Source organism: Aulostomus chinensis, chromosome 19 (genome assembly GCF_037954235.1).
Source record: "Aulostomus chinensis isolate RoL2024-O1b breed Wild chromosome 19, RoL_Achi_v1.0, whole genome shotgun sequence".
Classification (NCBI taxonomy): Eukaryota; Metazoa; Chordata; class Actinopteri; order Syngnathiformes; family Aulostomidae; genus Aulostomus; species Aulostomus chinensis.
The window spans coordinates 20,390,426-20,411,378 of record NC_141338.1 but is presented as its reverse complement, the minus strand read 5'-3'; the positions used below and the strand labels follow the sequence as shown (position 1 = coordinate 20,411,378).

The window sequence follows — 20,953 nt, the reverse complement described above, 5'->3', positions numbered from 1 at the left end:
ACAACTACAGCTTCTACTACAACTACTACTGGAGCTGCTGCTGCTGCTACTACAACTACAGCTTCTACTACAACTACTACTGGAGCTGCTGCTGCTGCTGCTACTACAAATATAGCTACTACTACAACTACTACTGGAGCTGTTGCTGCTATTACAACTACTACTGGAGCTGTTGCTGCTATTACAACTACTACTGGAGCTGTTGCTTCTATTACAACTACTACTGGAGCTGTTGCTGCTACTACAACTACTACTGGAGCTGCTGCTGCTACTGCTACTACAAATATAGCTACTACTACAACTACTACCGGAGCTGTTGCTGCTATTACAACTATAGCTACTACTGCAACTACTAATTTAGCTGTTACGTCTACAAAAACCACAGCTTATGGCAATTTCTGCAAACACATTCCCAACCTGTCGAGGCAGACAGCCGCCCCCAGAGCCCAACATTTCTGCCCGTTTCTCCTTGTGGCCGTCTCTGACCTGCCGTGCTGTCTCACGGACAATCGTTGGGTCTCTAGTGGTACATTTACTTTTTTATAGTGTCATAAGTTTTGTTGTGATATGGCGTCATATAAATAAAACAGAATTGAATTTAAAGAGAGCAGGAAAAAAAAACAATAAAAAGTCAAGTACTCAATAGAATAAATGGGCTTGAACAGACAATATGATCAAATCAAGCAGATTAACTGAGTTCTTCTGCAGAACACTTCTAAAATATTGCTGCTGCTCCAAGCAACCATCCCTGCTGCTGTAACTGCATATTACTACTTCTATAAGCAAGTACTATTTTGCTGATGCAAGAAACTACAGTTGGTGCTACTATAGCAGTTCCATCCCTGCAGCTGATACTTGTACAACATCTACTACTGCTATTTCTGTTGCTGTAACAACTACATTCTAGAATGAAACTGGTGGAATATCAGCTGCACACCACTGAAGAAAATTGGCACCATCTTCATTCTGAAAGTCTTTTGTGCAGTGGGAAAGAATGAGCCACTGTTTGCATGATTGGAGCTTAATGGTACAGAACAAAGTAAACAGTTTGTATCCAGCTGTTTAGAAAATTGGACACTAAAAGCCATCAGCCTCGAAAACAGATGGAACGGCCTGCAGAAAAAAAACGTGTGACAGTGCCACAGCACATTCACAGTCCAGGTGAATGGAGTAACAAGTCTCCTTGGGAGGAGCAAAAATCCTCTAAAATTGAAATTAGTTTTTTGTTAAGTTCAAACAGTTTTTTTTTTTTTTAATTTGATCTTAATCAATGGTTTGTTTTGTTTATTATTTTTGTTTTTCTTATTTGGTAACATTGTGAGGTGGAAATAGCAAGCATGCAAACGATGAGCAGAAATACGGTAAACACTCAGACAAAAAGACAGACAGACAGACAGACTGAAAGACAGACAGAACAGCAAGGACTTCACGACACAGAATAGGAGCCAACAACTGAAAAAGACAAGGACAAGAATGCAGGGACTGTAGTCAGTGCTCTCTCTTCAAGCTGGTCCAGACACGGGTAAGAATCAGCTCATTTGCAGAACACACAGTTCTTGTCTCAACAAATTTTGCTGCACTTGGTGCAGCTTCCACTGGTGAGCGCTGACATGTTCCATCATTCCACCGGGCACTGCTGTGATCTTAGCACGACTGTGTTCACCAAGTAGTAAATTTGTTGCAGCCTGGATAGAAATATACTATTTGTGACTTCTTTTTGCTTAAACACAGTTGATGAAATCTTGAGAGCATCCAGATGAAGGTTACTGGTTATCGATTACGCAAAATAATCTCTATTAATTTGATAAAATAATAGTAGTTTTTAGACCAAATACATTTGAGTACTTTGACGAATTCAAATTTGGTTAAAATGTGTCATTTTCTTCAGCTGACCAGACAGAAAGTGAATTGAATACAGTGCAAGAGAGGAACAGACAAACAGGTAGTCGGACGGTGCTGTGGACCAAACAAGGACAGCGACACTGCAGAACGTGGAGCTAGACACCTGAGATGAGCATCGGCCGTAGGGAGTTTCTAGACTGATGCAAGAGAAGTGAGATGAGGAGATGAGACCCGAGAGAAACGAGAAAGAAGCAGTAAGAAAGGGGGATGAACGACTGTTGGAGCGAGGACAGAGAATCTGAGTAACAGATAAAGAGGGAAAAGCAAAGAAAAGAGGAAAAGGAAGAAACTATGACAAATGAAAGATACCAGAAATGGGCTTAAGGAGTGAGAGACAGAACAAAAGGAGGGACAGGACGAAGGAGTCGGAAAGAAGCAGCATTAAAGTTAAGTAAGATAAAACTATGGCTGAGAGATTTTCCCTAAGCTGTACCCATCAGGTCAGTCAGTACCTTCATTGACTGAGGGGATGTTATGAGAAGCAGGAGCAGGGCTGGGGGAGCCAGGGGCCCCCTGAGGAAGGCCCCCAGAGCCCCCCAGGGCCCCAGCAGCAGTAGCAGTGCTGGTGTTGGCTGTGGTGGCTACAGCAGCTTGTAGAGGAAAAAAAGGAGAAAATAGTCAAGAAGAAAGGAAGATGTTAGGATGATATAAATACTAATATATATATATATATATATATACACACACACACACACACACACACACACACACACACAATGTCAAACAAAGAGGAGTGTGTGTTGTGTGTGTGTGTGTGCGTGTGTGTATTGTGGGGCTGAATATATGCATGAAAGAACAAGCAGTTCAAACATTTTGACTGATACATTCGTTGGTTTCACATTACACACGAGAGCTACGTCAAATCACAAGCATGACTTGGCTTTATTTTAATTTCCCCAGTTAAATTTGTCAACGGGGAGTTTCACATGAGCCAAAACAGACAGCGACTCCGCCCAAGAAGAGACTTTTGATATTGAGGAAACCATGAATTTCATTCATGAGCAACACTTTTTAATATTTGATGTCAAGGTTTGACAAATCTTTCCAGAATATCTTCACTATGTATATTTGGATGTTTATGACCAGGACAAAAGCAGGCAAACCCCCCTGTTGTGGACTTAAGTTGGCTCGCTACAGGCCAAGCTGCACACGCGCATCTGACTCCAGAACACTACTGTTTTAGCACTGTTGGCACTGGCAATACTGCATGAGATGCAGTATTATCTGATACGATCCCAACCCAGGCTGCGAGTCTGAATCGAACTCCTGTAACACATACATGTCCGCTTATCCTTGTTCAAATGCAGTGTAAGCCATTCATGATCAGATCAGGTTTCCCTTCCCACACACAAAACTCAAGAGTAAAAGTGAAGAGACTGTTGAGCAGAAATCCAGACAAGATTCACCGAACAAACATCAAATAACTTTAAATAAACTTGAACAATTTCAAAAAGAACACACACACACACACACAAAAAAAACAGCACACTGGTGACTTCCTATGGTGGGAAAAGTGAAAATGTAAGTTTGGAGAAAGCAAATCTCAATAAAAGAGCAGTGGAAAACAGATCCAACATTATTTCCCAGCAAGAGCTTCATGAAGAGATAGAAGATCTGATGTTAGTGTGGAGGCTGGAGACCGGCAGCACCAGAACACAGCGAAACCAACAGATCCTGGATCAAGACACAAGAGCATCAGAGTATGGTACCAGCTTTTTCATGCTCCACCATCCACGGGAACAATTGAAACAAGAACCCCAACCAATGTGAGGCGTTTACCTGCAGGTAAAAGTTATTTTACAGTAGGCCTGGGCAATATGTCGATTTTATTGATTAATTCGAGTTTTTTTTTTTTTTTTTTAAATTGCGGACAATTTAAAAGCCAGCATTTCTCCCAGCCGAGTGGGAGAAATGGCGCACTGTGTGAGGGGGACAAGACAGCTAGAACCGACAAAGTCCCACTAAAAACAGCTCACTGTGGTGGAACCGTTTAGCCACAGGACCACGTAGGATTAGAAAGGGGCAGGATGGAGAGCAATCACTGCAGCGGTTGCTTAACACATCACTAAAGATAAGGTTCCCGTATATACAGTGGTTAGCTGGGTTTTTGATCAAATAAAAGCAGAACTTGTTTGGAGTTCTCTCTGTCCTTTGTACTTCTTATTTTCTTTAAAAAAAAAAAAACAAAACGGAAAAAATCGTGAATCAAATTGTTTGCCAAAAAAAAATGTATTTTTAGTCCATATCGCCCAGGCCTATTTTATAGAATATCATGCACTGGTGCCAGTAGTCACAGCAATAAGGGTTTACCATTTATGGGCAGACACATGAAGCCATACTGTGAAGCAGGTACCTTTCAAACCAGGACAATTTAATGTTCCTACCCACTGACAGTCAAAGGTACTGCTGTTACAACATACTTCAGCTGCCACACGAGACATGAGGCACAAAGACAACAGTTACAGCAACATCATGTCAGCTGGTTGTAGAGAAAGAAAGAGAAAAAGGAAGATACACACTTATACAAAAGAGACTGAATGAAAGTGCAGTGAAAGCAAGATTCAGGGGAGCCGTGTTTGAGTGGTTCTTGTCTTTTTGTCTCCAGTGCAGGAAGCCGGCTGAAGCCATGCAGTGGGAATGTGTGAAGATGACGAGAGACCGGAAACAGAGGTGAGGGAGGCATAGGAACGACAGGCAGAGCTCAACTGAGGGCGGTCGACAGCATTCTGCCTGCACTGGTGTGGAAAACCAACAGTTTTAAAGGTGAGTTTGCTGTATAAGAGTTGTCCAATATACGTTTTTACATCAAAGCATTCGAGGTCCCCTCCTTTTTAACGAGTGGGCGAGGGGCAGAGCCCAGCTGCAGGAAACCACCACCACACAATAATCAGATATGCAGATGACACTCGGGTTTACACAAGCAACTCCTGGGTTCAGTCACCAAGAACGTACAATCACTCTGTTACTTCTGAGTACAAGTACACCGCACGTCAGTAAACCGGTCCTGATTAGTTTTGCTTTCAGGTTTACTTGAAATCACCGAGTCACAGTGAAAACGTGTGCAGAATATTCTCCAGGATTTCAAAGAGGGGGCAAATAGTTGTCTGTTGTTGAGCTGATTTCTGACAAATCCATGTCCAAGTTCGAGCTGAACGCTTCGAGACAACAGACCTGAGACAAACTGTTCAAGTGTAATGAATTAAATAAGGCTCATGTCTTTGAAAGTCTGTTTCTGATGACCTGCAGCTCTTTTCACTGTATTCCGCAGCTTAGAAAGCCAAAGTTCCTGTCACGTATTGGGTTTCCTCGTTCTATTTTAAACTATAACTTAACTATAACTAAGCTGAAAAATGAAATTCATATTACAAATGATTGTACTTCTTTGTGTGAAAAATGATTTTACAAACATGACAAATTCCAGCTTTTGAACTGGTATTGGTCTCTTTAGGGTTGTTGCTTTAGAAGGATCCCAGGCTCTGAGTTCAACGATGTTACTCTCACCAACACCACAAAGTTGGAGGTTTTGTTTGGTTCCATTAGGACGGAAGAACCCGGAGTGCTGGCTGAGAGGGAAGGTGACTCACTAGAGTTGGTCCTTACAAGGAGGGAATTTCAGACTCACAGTTGGAGTAGAGCTGGGGTCACAGCCGGCCTCCCTCTGAATGGTGGTGAATAGGCGTGTGGCGTGAACACGTCCACGTGCTCGTCACGCCTGGCCTCCATTAAGGTGTCACAATAGTACACCCCCACACACACAAACACACCCAAGGGTGCCATCTACGGCACGTGTGTGTGTGGGGGTGTGTGTGTGTGTGTCAGATGGGGACAGCTGGTTAGGATGAAGCCTGCAGTGAATCAGCACAGTGACCTGGTTTTCTTTCTGTCCATTCACCCCCCCCCCCCTCATTTCTCTGTCTCTCCCTCTCTCTCTCAAAGATGACATCATTGCAGGTCTCTGTTGCCCACAATCAGTTTTCTGAGAAATTTCATGATTCCTCATGTTTAGAGTGATAAAATTTCAAAAGGAAAATGATGCATATTTTGATATTGGAGTTTTTTTTAGTCAGTAGTTTCACTGATAATTGAATCATTTGACACAATGGCGTAATTCTGGAAGAAACGACTTCGAGATGTAAATGTTTGAACTCTCTTTAACTCTTCCCTGAACAAGAGAAGAGCAGAAGCCTCCCTATCTCATATTGTTTCTCTCTTCTTTTAATCAAACCCCCAGCCCCCTCCCTCCTGCCGTCCCCGCAGGGCCCCAGGGGTGCATGAAGCCAGCGCCCCCTCCTTTTGTAGTTACCTTGTTTGATCTGGGCTTGTAGTGCCGGGTTGGAGGGCTGAGAGGGGGCGGCCGGCGTCCTGCGAGGAGTCTCCGGGGTTCCTCCTGGTCTGGGAGGCCTGAAGGAGGATCACAAAGAGGAGGCATGAAATATTAAAGGAGTGGGCAGGAGAGAGACCAGAAAGACCAGAGTGAGGACATACACACACACACACACACACACACACACACACACACAAAGAGCGTGTGTGTGTGTATGTGTGTGTGTGTGTATTCTCAGGCTCCAGCCTATTGAATTTAGAGTGAAGGATGCAATCCTAAGTCTGAAAAGACTGGAGGCGACTACCTTTCAGAGACACACAAACACTTCCAATACCATGATCAATGCAGTGATCAATAACCCCAGCCAGGCAACACATCACTGCCACAGAGCCAAATCCGACGTTCCACAAACGTGGAAAAGCAACAGAATCATGAGTGGGAGGTCCTTGATTATTATTTCCTCCACGCAGAATCACTGCTGATCCATTCTGCCAGCAGCAGGATTTGGTTCATCCACCTGAGCACTAGGTGGCGTTCTAATTCTCCCGTTTACAACCGCAGAAGAAGCATTCGGCAATTTAAAAGGGCGCCAATCTCAAATGAGAAAAATCAGATCAACCAGACGGACAGAAAGTCTGATGATGGAAATTTGCTACTTAGATATTTGTGTCTGCTGACATTTTTTCTTCTTGAGGAGAATTTATGATACAAGAGTGAGAAATTGTTCATCGTTCCTTCACCCAATCTGTGTCTGTTCCATGCAGGAACCTTTTGACCCTCCCCTGTTGAGCTGGACACACACACACACACACACACACACACACACACACACACACACACACACACACTATATATTACAGCTGTCTAATTAAAAGATAAACTCGCTGGTCAACTCCAGTGTTTCATCGCTCATGCAGTTGACTGAGGAGCTGGTTGCAATCCTCTGGCTCATCAAGCTGGTGTAAATTACTCTTGATGAATGATTAATCAAGCATAACAATCTCAGTCTGTGTGTGTGTGTGTGTGTGCGTGTGTGAGTATAATTAGGCTTTGGTCTGTTAGCTAAATAAAATCTGAACCATTCATTTGAGTCAAACTTGACTCCACTTGCTAGCAAGTCTTCCAGTGTTCATCAAGTCATGAACTGTCTGTGGGACACGGGGCTGATGAGAGCTGCTGTCACAGGTGAGGAGATCACGGTTCCTTAAATGTTAACTGTGTCGTTCTGTCCTCACCTTCAGTACAAGCAGCTGGGGACAAAAGTCTCACAACTTGACAACGATATACAGGCGGAAGTTGAGTAATTCAAGCCGGACTTCCCTTCAAGCAAATCCTATAGAGGCCGAGATATGTTTAGCATGCTAGGCTGCTACTTCTGCGTGAAAACATCCACTCTTACATTTCTGTTGACTAGTTTCACCATGACGGCGCCCAACAACAGCCAACATCATTGTTTGAAGTGAGTGTGCTTCCAAACTGAGCTGATGGGACAAACACTAACAGCACATTAGGAGAAGCAGCAAGCAGGATTTTGTGTTATTCGTGTTTGCTGTTGTCAGACTGGAGCACGCAGGTCTCTGGACCAGCTCCATCCCTCGGCCCAAAGCAGACAGGCGGGCTGTTGTGGTTTTAGGGATGAAATACTAAAAAACCCAGAGTGCAGAAGCGCTTTATTTCATTCTACAACACACAAGGAGGAAGAGTTTCAGCTGTCATAAATGTGAGATGGGAAACATGAAAAAAACAAAAACCCAAACACCTTCAAATATTCACAAGTGCAGGATTGGAGAGCAGAGCTGGAGTCCGACGGAGAGGAGAGAACAAGCTGAAGAACGCTCCATGAAGTTCAAGTTCTTTGTTTCTCAGAAAGTGATCAAAGAGCTTTGAACTTCTCTGGCTTGTGGTGTCCTGACCGGAACCTGGACCTACCCCTAATGTCCACTGGACTAAGCTGTCACATAGCGGGCGCACAGCAGCCGCTGGAGCTGATTGCCGCCATTCCAGTCAATGCCACAATTTCCACCAAATCAGGTCAACGCCACGAAGCAAGGAAGAGAAGCGAGTCTTTTTCTGACGGGGCTTCAAGCTGCATAGAGCAGATCAAGCTAGACAGGAAGTTCCCTCATGAATGGCACAGGGAATCTGATCATTTTTCAAAATAAAACACCACCCACTCCCACTCCCAATAGCAAGAACAGACAGAAAACGACACACGTGATACAAACACATAAACAAAACCAGGCAGGAAAAATAGCCACGGCTGAAACGCTGCCAGTGGCCATTACACCTGTATGAAGGACAGACAAAGTTGGCGTCACAGCCAAAACACGTTGCATCGCATCCTGAAGTCGTAGCAGCCAGATAGCGTCACAGCCCTGGCTGGTGTAGATTGGTGTGAACATCTGGATTTTGCATGAAGAAGCAGGCAGCAAATGCTTCTGTGGTGCTACAGAACACACACACCACATGACACAGTGTGTCATCCTGTAAACATAAGGTGGCGCTATTTCTCCATACAGGCCTGGACACTAACAGGCTCGGTTCCTGTCGATCACTGTTGGACAGAACCGCAGAGGAGCAGTGCTGACAGACTGATGGGGGTGTGTGTGTGTGTGTGTGTGTGTGTGTGTGTGTGCGTGCGTGTGGGGGGGGGGGGGTTAGGACCTTGACCTCCAAGTTCAATATTTCACAGCACAGTGAGAGCTCACAATGACTACACAATCAGCTTCTCTCACACACACACACACAACGTAGCTGAAGTGGAGTTGCTGTTGGTGCAGTTGTGACAGCGTCAGTGTTCCTATGTTCTTATTTTCTACCAGCAGGTGGAGCTGTTAGCCAAGCCGGACCACCTGACCCTATCTTACTGGTTTAGTTCACTGTTGCTTGTTTTCAATGTATTTTATGAGTAAACTGATTTGATGAGATTTAGACAGAAACCCTGGTCAGGTAGAGTTTTGGGAGCTTACAGGTCCACCAGACCTCTCATCATTACACGTTCATACCGTCTTTATCCTTCTAAAAAGCCTCCACAGCGTTTTGCGCTTGCGTGTCTGTTACCTGGCTGGTGCCTTCTTCATGTGCTCGCCAACAAAGGTGGCATTGGTCATGCCCATCAGAGTGTTGGCCAGTGAGATGACGGACAGAAGGTGTTGCGTGGTGACAGCCCTGGAGACGCCGTACGTCCCCTTCCCAACAATGTCCGACAGCGCCAGCTTCCGACCGGTCGCCAGGGACAATTTATGCAGCAAAGACTCCTGCAAAAGAAGCGGGTAAAGGAGTCAGTAACCCAACGACCACATGACAGTGGCGTCAACACGGCTGACACAAATCTGTCTAAGTCGCACTGGGATGGTTGGACTTTGTCCCGTCTCAGCAGCCACATGTGAACATCAAAATCCAATACTGACAAGCCTTGGACCTGTCAATCATTCAGTGATATGTTTGTTAAGTATCGTTAATTATTCTTCTATAACCTGTTGTTAATCAGTGAGCTACTAGCCATTTTTTTTTATTGTTGCACAATTTGGTTTAAGTCACAGTATTGCACAGTGTTGTGATGTGTAATCGTGACATCATGAGTCCACCTGTCTGGTAATTGAGATAATGAACACAAATGACCCCGAACTCTGAAACGTGTATTTCCCAACTCAAACTACTACTACGCATACTACACTTGTGTAGTACCGTTCAAAATAATACTTGTGTTTCATTTAGTTTCTGGTCGTCTAACTACATCTAACCAGGAACCAGTCAGACACCCAGGTACCTTGAAGGTGGGCAGCATGAGGGACATGTGACCTCCCCTGGAGATGAGGCCAAAGGAGATGGGGCAGTGCGGTCTGAGCATGCCCAGGCGCTCCAGACAGATGCCGTCCAGCTGCTCGTTGAGGCCCCAGGCGTGCAGGCAGGACATGAAGAGTTTGGCTGTGTCCATTGTCAGGTTATACTCCAGCAGACTCAGAGACTTGGATTTCTCCTCGCGCCGCCTCATCTCCTCTTCCTCCTCCTCATCCTCATCAAGCAAATGCTCTTTGATGGTCTCCTTCATGGTCTCCTTCACCTGTGTTTTCAAAGAAAAACTTTCAGGAGCGCTGCAACTACTTGATGCATCATCAGTCGAGTGGAACAAACACACAACACGCGCTGCTTCTTTGAGAAAGTACACAATCTAAACTCCAGCAGGACAGCAGACAAACAGAAAAACCAAAGATGATAAAATAATCTAGAAGAAAATAAAAGACACAACAATAAAAGTAAATAAAATAATGTAAACATGAGAACACATTTTCAAATTTGAAAAAGAAAAATACGAGAATATATTTTATATCGTAAAACAGAACGACATCATCATCATCACGTTGACCAGCTTCACGTGTAGCGCTGGGAGCGGATTCTCTCCTGCACTCGCTGACCTGCTTGAAGATCTTGTTGGCAAGGAAGGACCCCCCCTTGTCAGCCCCCGCCTGGCTCTTCTGCAGCGTCTCTGGTGACACCAGTGTGGGGTTGGGTCTCTGGGCTTCTTCCGTCAGCAGCTGGATGATCACCGCCTCCACGTCAAAGAACAGCACGTGCATGTCGGGGTCGGTCAGGTTGGTCTTCATGGCCTGGACCACCAGTGCATTGTGGGAGTATTTTGGCAGGTTGCCCTGGAGGAGACAGAGACCATGTTAGAAAGACTGGCATGGTCTGGAGAGTGGTCCTTTTTTAGCTTTAAACTCTGGTTTAGTCTAGATTAGCACCAGTTTAGTCTAGATTATCTTCAGTTTAATCGAGAATAGCTCTGGTTGAGTTGAGTGTGCCTCAAGCAGTAGTCCAGATTAGCTATGGTTTAGTCTAGATAAACTCCAGTTTAGGTTGCCTGGCTCTAGATTAGTTCTAGTTTAGTCTTGTTTAGTACAGTATGGCTCTAGTTTAGTCAAATTTTGTTAAGTTTAGTCCAGCATTGCTCCTCTTTAGTCTGTTTTGGATACAGTGTTGTCTAGTTTAGCACTACTTTAGTCTGAATTTATTCTAGTTTGGCTCTATTTTGTTTGGCTGTGGTTTACTGCAGTTTAGCTCTACTTTAGTCTAGTTTGTCTCTCGTTGTTTGGCTCGAGTTAAGTCCAGTTTAGCTATAGTTTAGTCTAGCTTTTCTCAAGTTGTTTGGCCCTAGTTTAAGTCTATCTTGTCTCTAGATGTTTAGTTCTAGTTTTGTCTAGTTTGCCTCTATCTTAGTTTGGCTGTGGTTTAGTCTTGTTTAGCTTTAGTTTGGTCTGATTTTTCATTTGCCCACCTTACGTTGTAGCTGCTAGTTACAAACTGCTCTCGTGGCGGAGCAGGCTAGCCATTTTTAGCCCTCCGCTACCTGAATGGTAATACATTACTTTACTGGTCAGCAGTTGAAGACTTCACGAGTATTACCGGACCAAATCTATCCACCGATATGCAGCCTAAATAGTTGCAGCAAAGTTGGCCATGGCTGGCGCAACCCCTTCCAGGTAGCCCTTTGCTCACAAATCTTGATAAATTAATAAACGGTGCCGCTATTCATGTTCTCAATATCACCAGACCATATGGACTGAATTATGCCTGAGACAAGAAATGAAAAATAAATTCCAATAGAGTATATATATGTCACAACTTTCATGCATAATGCAGAAAAAAGGCAAAGTAACATAACGCTGCCATGTACTTGAACCTGACTGTCAGCTGATGGCAACGAGCACCATGGCTGTGGTGGTCAATGCCACACACACACACACACACACACACACACACAATTCCGTTAGGCTGTATCAGGTGTACCTTGATAGTGCTTTCATGGGGACACCTGCATGCACCTGTGGAATTATTAGAAACTGGTGTGTTCTAGGTGATAAAGGAAGAACAGAGATCACACTGCCTTTGTTGCTCTGTTGCTTCTGTCAGCACACCTGCACATCAGCCGACGGATTTATTGGTGCTCTCCCACATGGATTTTCACAAATTTGTGAACATTTGTGAAAAAGGCTGGATAGGAAGATATATAAAGAGACATAAAAAGTAGGTATAATAGCCAGCTCAGGTCAATGATTGGCAGCTTTTCAAGTGTCAGCTCAAAGCGACAGTTAGAAGCGGTGGCTGCTCATACAGGGAGCCGTGCTGCAGCCACCCGAGGAAAGAAATCTGTTTTTCTCAATTAACATTTATCCCATTAAAGCAGGACAACTGAGCACATTTTTTTTTTTTGGATTTTTTGAGTCTAATTCTGAAAAGTTGATACTTTTTTGGAAAATGATCTTATTTATGAAAAACAAAACATCCGAACCCCTTGAGCAGCTCCTGTTGTCCTCCGTGTATCTGCATGTGTGCCTGTGTGAGTTTGTCCATGAGTGGGCAACATCTGTACTGGTGTGTATTAGAACACGCTCTATTTTCAGGCCTGACTGACCAGGAGTAACAATGCGCACACATACACACACGTGCGTGCGTGCGTGCGTGCGTGCGTGCGCACCCCAACACACACACAGATACACACTCGTTGATTCCATATCAGATCTCTTCTCATGAAAGCTGCCAGTGGAGCTCCATGTTTGATGAATAGTTGGTGGAAAATTTTGTCTGAGCTCTGAAGATGTTGTTTCCCCTCAGAGACTCACAGACATATGTGCCTCCACCCCTCATCCACATGACTCCATCAACACGTGTGTCGTTTTGGTGGAGGAACACTGCCATCCGAAGGCACTCAGCAACATTACACCCACATCAGAACATTCTACTGGTGGCTTTTCTGACCAAATGTTCTTCTGCTGAGGAACAGAAGCGACAGAACGCTCCACAATCAGTCTTCTCTAGTGTCTGCCCCCCCCCAAAAAGTAAAATAACTGACATCTCTTAAGCACGCGTGTGTTTTCTGTCCATTCTGCTTTTGCAAAAACTGACATTTCAAATTAAATTCTTATCAACACACACACACACACACACACACACACACACACACACACACACACACACACTGTCCTTCAGGCACAAACAACACACACACAGGTTTGCGTAGTGATCCTTATTAGGACATACCACTGACTTCTATTCATGTGAATATCCCAACCCAAACCCTAATCTTAATCCTTACCAATTGATTCCTGACCTCAACCTCAACCTAACTGCAATTACACCTTTACTCCACCTTTGACAAGGTGTTCATAAGTTAAGTTCTGCTGCATTAGGGTGGGTCTTTGGTCCCCATGAGGACTAGGGGTCCTGATAAGGTTATTGTTTATATCAGAAAAGGTCTCCAAAAAATCGTACGTTCAGCAAACCCATTTTCACAGTCACGTGAAGGGAAAAGATGATAGATTCGTAGGTTGATAGAAGACAATACTGAGATATCAGACTTCAGGGATTAACATCCATGTTCAGCGGCAGTGTGGCCGTGTGCTGAGCCTCGTCAGGCAGCCAGAGTCTCTGTTCTTGACTGAGCTCTGGGTCCATCAGCCAGAATCCCTCAGTTTAGCAGCCACCGGGTCTCCTTGACTGCATGAATGGGCTCTGCTACACACCGATCTCAGTTACAGGGACCCCAGGAAGGCACAAAGACAAAATAACACACTTTTACCTCAATAAAATATAGAAAATGACATCTCCAGCAATTTACATTTTTTAAATTTTTTTTACATTCATTTAAAAAGTGTTGTTATGAGGTCTGTTTCCAGTATTATAGTTTTTTTTTATATACATCTGCCTCATGGCAGCCAAATTTGGTGTTGAGGACCTTTAAAGGAATGAAAATGAAGGGCTAGGGATTAAGAGCCAGCTCTAGTGAGGAACCATTCCAGTTGTCTAATCCATGGGAACTGTGTTCCTCTGGGATGATCAGTTCTACTGATCAATGCCAGAACATTTCCCTGACTGTCCAACTGTCAGTCTGTGGAACAGCAGAGAGAAGGAGCAAGCAAGACTGTTACTACCGCTAGCTCCCAGGCTAGTACTGCTAGCTGCCAGGCTTCTACAGCTGCTCCTGGGCTAAAGCTAGCTCCCAGGCTACACAACAGTAAAACAATCAGGAATCAGGAATTGGTCAATTTTTTAAAAAATCAAGTATTGGACAGATTAACTGGAACTGCTGACTGAAACGGTATCAGTAAAATCAAATCGATTCCCGGCGCTAACAAAACTAGTAGTTTTTTTTGAAAATATTAACAACAGTTAAAACAAATTTAAGGGAAATATGAGCAAAAAGGTCTAATTTTCAATATCAAATGTGATGCAGGTAAAAATGTCAGTATAGTTGCTTTTTTATCTTGGACAAGCAAAAATATAAGTACAACAGAGTGTTTACACAGAGAGAACTACCAAAAGCAGCATCCTGATCATAGCTGGTTGACTAATAATCACATATTGATTATCAAAATTGTTGAATAATTTTCTATTGCATGATTCACTGTTGTGGATCTTGTCACATATTCTTTCCCCTTTGTGTGGAAAAAAACTTTCCCCGATCAGCAGGTTCAGCAAACCTGCCAGAGGACAAGCTCAAAGTCAAATATCAACTTCCGCACGCGCACGCGCACGCGCACGCGCACACACACACACACACACACACACACACACACACACAAATAAGGATTGAGTGAACACAGATGAAGGCTTGGAGCAGGCTGGGTGTAATGTTGGTGTTGATGGTCTGACATTTCATGGTCATTACCTGTCATTGCTCACAGCAGGGGATCTCACTCTCACTCACACACACACACACACACACACACACACAGACACTCTTCCTCACACGGGGGATAGTGGTAAGTTGTAACCTGTAATTTGGTAGATGTGAGGGAGAAATGGCACAGTGATGGGAGGCAGAAAGACAATAACAGTGATGTGTTTCTGACAGAAAGAGGTGGGAAAATGCAGCTAGCGTGTGTTTGCCTTTTCAACTGGGAGCTGTGATTATGGGGAGTTACAGCAGGAAAAGCATGGAGGCTCACAATAAAGGGAAAGAGGGGGGGCGCAACAGCAGGGCAACCTGGTGGACGAGAGGAAAATGGAGCTTTACTTGGAGATAAATGGCTTCCAGTGAAACGGTAAGAGTCAAAGTGTACCAGCAGCTGAACTAACTGCTGTAACAACACTAAATAATTCATGGCGTTTGTTTTCTGTGCTGGAGGGTCCAGGTGGGCGGGGTTTACTCTGTCAAGACAGATCAGACCTGGTGAGTCTGACACATGAACAAGTGATGTGTCTCCACATGACGGACTTGGAACAGCACAGGAGGAAATAATTCATTATAGACAGTTTTACCAGATGGAGAGAAACTCAGTCAAGGAACTGACTCTGTATTATCACACACCAAGGATGGAAGGATCTAAACTGGAGCCATTTTAATTGGGTGAAATTACATTTCTGATGTGGAGGGGGAGTGTCAGTGATGGAAGAGGGGAAAGATGACGAGTCCTGCACCAAACCAGAGACCTACTTCGCACCGCAGTGCTAATAAATTCACACGCTGGAGAGAAATGAATGCAGCGTTTCTGGCCGCTGTCGTCTGAAAAGTATTGGCTCTAAATGAAAGACTATTTGATAAACTAGGCTCAATATTCTTTTGCTTTGTTGGCATCTCTTGTCTTGTTTATATTGGACCAATCAAATAACAGCACTGATGACTTTCTTGAGAGCCATGCACGGCCCCAGGAGAACAGTAATGAAGAGGTTGCTACCCTGCAGAAAAATAAATACTAATAAACAAATATTTTGGGTAATTACATTTTGAACAATTGTGTATATTGCAATTTTTCATTGACTAAAACAAGCCCGAACCTTAACAAATGAAAATGACTCAAGTGTGACAAAAGCTGACGCATACTTCTATCATGAGACTGAAACTAAATCGAAAAAAAGCTGCAATAATTTCCACGGGTCAGACACAGGTTAGCTCTTGTTAGGGTTATTCAAGAAATACGCCTGATGACACGTTTCTGCCTCAGACCGTGCAGCCAACAGCCCAACAATGACATCATCCGTTTATATATTACAGTACAGGAATTTTCTAATTTGGAAGAGCTTAAAAAGCAGAGAGAAAAGATTTCTTCTTTAAAACTAAAGCTGCTTTCAGAAAGCCAAGCTCAGCTTTTTTCTGCCATTTTGACATTCACACACACACACACGCGCGCGCGCCCGTGCACGCACAGACACACCAACAGGCACAAACACAAACACACACACACACACACACGCAGGACCTTTGGTTCATCTCCAGCAGAGTTTTAATTGGTCTGTGACTTCAGCCATGTATCTGACCATGACTTTTGTGTGTGTCTGTGTGTGTAAAATGACACAAAGACATAAAGATGCAGAGTGATCAGTCAGAAGTAGACAGGAGTAACCAAGGCCATATAATTAGAATTGAGGACATACCCCCTGATTTTGAATAATCTGTCAAGTTTATTATTGATATAGGTAGATGCAGGTGGAGCAGATGGAGGCAGGTAGAGGCAGGTGGAGGCAGGTAGAATGGTAGTGGCAGGGAGTGGCAAGTAGAGACAAGGACAGGCAGGGAGAGGCAAGAACAGGCAGGGAGGTCAGAAAGAGGCAGGTGGAGGATGTTGGAGGCAGGAAGAGGCAGGTGGAGGATGTTGGAGGCAGGAAGAGGCAGGTGGAGGCAAGTAGAAGCAGGCGGAGGCAGGTAGAGGCAGGGAGTGGCAAGTCGAGACAAGGACAGGCAGGGAGATGCAAGAGCAGGCAGGGAGGTCAAGAAGAGGCAGGTAGAGGCAGGTGGAGGCAGACAGAGGGTGATACAGGTGTACTAGTCGTATCCAACAGGTGAACATGCTGTGCAGCAACCTTGTATCTATCAGTAGAAAGTTAAAAGCTGTAAGACCAGGTGAGTTCCTCAGCCTGTTCCTGACAAACCAAACCACCCAATACACACTCCTCACACATCTCATCAGAACCTGTTGCACAATGATCTATGATATGTTGCAGCTGGTACATGAAATACTAAGTGCCCCCACTTCAATAGAAGACATCAATTGAAAAGGCCCATTGCAATCACACAGATCAAGGAATGTGACCACACGTGGCTGTCCACTTGTGACTTATCCAGGTCCCAACAGGACCAAAGAGCCAAATGAAGAGAATGAAAAGAACACAAGAAAGAGGAGGAACCCTCAGAGCCTCACATCATTCAGATTTGAACACTTATCCAACCTGCAGCCTTGCAAAGGCCTCAAGTGCTTTGGTGTTTTCAGACACTCATTTTTCACTTTCTTGATAGTTCTTGATCAGCGGACCAGCTTGGATCCTTCTTACAACACGAACTAAAACATAGACTGACAAGACAGAGGTCAGTGAACTCATTTCACACCAGCGTTTGAGCCAACCAAGATCTGAAGAGATCAACATACTGCACAAACTTGGCAGGCAACCCAAAAGCTCAGCCTCACAGACATGTTAGCATGGTGACCCAAGTCCACACTACACAACATGCCATCTTGAATCTTAAGGTGGTCACACATTACCACCAGGTGGAGTCCCAGCCAAGCATGTCTACACACCGAAGCAGCCTGACACAGGAAACTGTGACCATCATACACAAGGGTCCTTTGTTCCAAAAATGCGTGCCCCTGAGAAGCACGGGATCCCCATTTGTGGTGCACCCAACGGCAGCAAGTCACAAAAATAAAAGAGAGAAAGTGGTGTGAAAAACCAGAGCAGGTGAACCTGGTACCTGTCTGGACCTGGGTCAGAGATGAGTGTGTAGTTGTGTCAGTTAGTGTGTTCCTGGATTTTCTCCGTTTCTTGTGTTTTCTATAGTGGTTCAGTAATATTAGTCTCCGTTTTCTGAAGCAGCAAAACACAGAACATAACATGATTCGGCGAGAGATGTTCAACATGCAGTTTTAATATTTTCATAGGTTAGATTTTTTTTTTTTTTACCCCCTTCCCTCTGGCAGGCTCAGGGTCATGAGGGCTCGGACAGAAAGACTGAGAAACGGCTTCTTCCCCAGGGCTGTGAAAGCTCTGATGACAGCCTGAACTGGACTGTTGTTGCACCTTCCATCCTGCACTTTACTTGTGATGGACCTTCAACTTCAATTCACAAACGTACAACATCACTGGACTCACTGCACTATCCTTTATCCTCTTCTATCCTGTTCTTTCTTTTCTGTTTTTTATCTATCTATTTATGCTGCTGTGTGACCGACGGTGTCAAACTACATTTCATTGTGCAGAAATGTTCAATGACAATAAAGAAACCTTAAAGCTGGGTTCTAAGAATGTTTTTCCAGAGTAGTGAACCTGTACATGACCCCGTTGACCCTGGGGGCTGTAAGAGGCGAAGAGGTGACACACATCCCGCTGGCTACCAGCACTTCAGCTCCTCCTGATTTAATCACTGACAATATTCAAGTACAGCCACCACAGGATCAGCGGTAGCAAGCACAGCCCTGGCTCATCGGCACAGTGTCGTCAACAAGTAGCAACAGGCGCATCCTGAAGGGGTTCTCATCATAACTGAGGATTCTAACCAGGTGTGCTGAAAAACTCCCCACTTCACCCAGTACTTGAAATGTGGCACCAGGGGAATAACACTGCAGCAATGGTTGCAATTAAACCTACGCTTGACAGGACAGAAAAAGAAGTCTCAACTGTTCAATGTACGAGCTGTCAGGACAGAGCAGTGGCGTACTTCATGTTGGGAAGCTTTCCTTTTTTGCGGTTGTTGCAGTTTGATGCTCTTCTCATTGTGCTGTATCAACTACATCACACTAGGGGGGTGTAACCCCCTATCCCCCCCTGTAATTTAGGCCCCTAAGTCAGACAGACAGAGAGTCTACCACAGCAGTTGTAACACTTAACATGAGGTCGGGTGACTGGGGGAGGGTCATTATGTGATCTTGAAGTTCAGAAAAACACCAGTCCAGCTGTGTCGTCTGGCTACAACACTGGTCTCCATAGCAGAAGCATACAGAGAAGCAACCACTCCCCGAGCCAAGCCTCCAATGTCTGAAGCTCAAAACTGACTGATGCGCATATTTAGTTTGCAGATATGTGCAGCGAACCACCTGCATCCGTTCAGAGCACTACATGGCCTCTGGCCTCTGTTCTGGGCTTCTGTCCAGTGTGCAAAACCAGAAGAAAATCCTATAGTTTGAACTAGGGATGCAAAGTATATGTGGTAGACAGTAGAAATTATCTATATTTGGCCTACGGTGGAGATTTGCACTCTACCGTCCTATTGCCAATGACATCATCGCAGCTGCCTCAAGATGGCTGCAAGCCCAGAGACAGTGGGGCAGGAGGAGCTGGTAAAAAAAAAAAAAAAATGGTGCGACGTCCGTGATTTGGATTTAGTTCTGATTTAAAAGATCGGATTTTAAACAGAAAACAATACTTGCCAGATGTTCCGAGTGACCATGACAGCATACAGAGGTAATGTGAGCAATTTATTTTAACCATCTGTTTTGCAATATAGAAAACATTCTTTTATACCTCGGTTACAAATTATTTGTGTTCGTTTGCACTATTTTGCACCATAAAGTGCTGGGTTTGAGATCTGAGTTCCGCTTTCTGCACAATAAATGCTCTAAAAATGACATTACATCTTTGCTTTTGTTTAATTTTTCACAATTTAATTTATAAAGTGATATATACCGTTACCGTGAAGGGATTCGATTCATGCCGTGATATGAACTCAAGGTCACATTGTGTCACTGTTGCCCAACTGGTGTGTCTGGGCTCTCAGTCTGATGCATCTTTTGTGTGACTCTTGCATGTATGATGTGGGAGTTTGCGTGACTGTTGTACCTTGTCAGCGTTGTCTGCAGCCAGCAGGTTGGTGGCCAAGGTCTGCAGTTTGTGCTGGGCCATGTTCTTCAGAGCCGCCAGGCTGCGACGCGTCATCGCTTGCTTCAGGTTTACGGCTGAATGGCTCAAGGCGTCCACAGTGGCTGGAGCCAGTTCGTCACAGGCGTTCAGGATCTCTACTGCCGTTATACCCATCACACAGCGGTCCAGGGCCCCTGAGAGGATTACAGGTTTAAGAGATGTCTCAGGCCTACTGACGAGGAACAAGACTTGTGTTTGGACCAAAGATCGCCTACACTGATAATCACGGTATTTCCTGTTCATATTTATGAATCCCACGCCCCCATTGGCACAACGTGACCTGTACAGAAAATTTTTCTGTATATTTAGAGTAAGTAAAGGAGAGGGGAGGGGAGGGGAGGGGCTGGTGTGTGTGTGTGACCTTTGGGTAGTAGCAGGTGACCCTCAGGAAGTAGCAGGTGACCCTCAGGATGTAGCAGGTGAACCTCTGGAACCGGGTGACCCTCGGATGGTACAGTTTGACCCTCAGGTAGTGGGTTACCCTTGGGTAGCAAGTGACCACAGGCTTGTGATCCCCCAGCGCCAAGTCACTGCTCAGGTCCTGTTTTACTGACCACTCACTTACCTGGAGCACTCAAGTGCCTTTGCCTCCGATTACGACAACAATTGAATCCTTCATGTCATCTGGGAGTTCATGGGGTCAATAAAAACTGAATGTTGCTGTTCTATCAAGCAGCTCTAATAAAGAGAGTTTAATAAAGTACAGCGTCACAGCTTGGTTGCTAACCTCTGTGTGCAGTTCAGAAATAAATGGTTTCGATTGATTCTCACTGCATGAAAAATCATTGGTGTCAAGGAGCACTTATCCATGCAGAGCATTTACGAACAGGCTACTCTGCTGCAAGCCAATGAGATTATCAATGACATCTCACATCTGCACTC

At 44.6% G+C, this 20,953-nt stretch overlaps 1 protein-coding gene across 2 annotated transcripts in view; it reads right to left on the bottom strand.

Moving 5' to 3' along the window:
* Window positions 1–20,953, bottom strand: part of wdr7 (WD repeat domain 7) — an 83,330-nt gene that overhangs the window by 51,242 nt on the left and 11,135 nt on the right. The window contains exons 15-20 of one of the 2 annotated variants that reach the window (XM_086186531.1): window positions 19,991–20,205; window positions 10,642–10,875; window positions 9,996–10,289; window positions 9,287–9,483; window positions 6,206–6,303; window positions 2,355–2,492 (exon numbers count right to left, since the gene is read on the bottom strand). In XM_086186531.1, the coding sequence (XP_086042657.1) occupies window positions 2,355–2,492; window positions 6,206–6,303; window positions 9,287–9,483; window positions 9,996–10,289; window positions 10,642–10,875; window positions 19,991–20,205 (1,176 nt within the window). The remainder of the gene's footprint in view (window positions 1–2,354; window positions 2,493–6,205; window positions 6,304–9,286; window positions 9,484–9,995; window positions 10,290–10,641; window positions 10,876–19,990; window positions 20,206–20,953) is intronic. The other variant, XM_086186532.1, reaches the window with a different exon arrangement.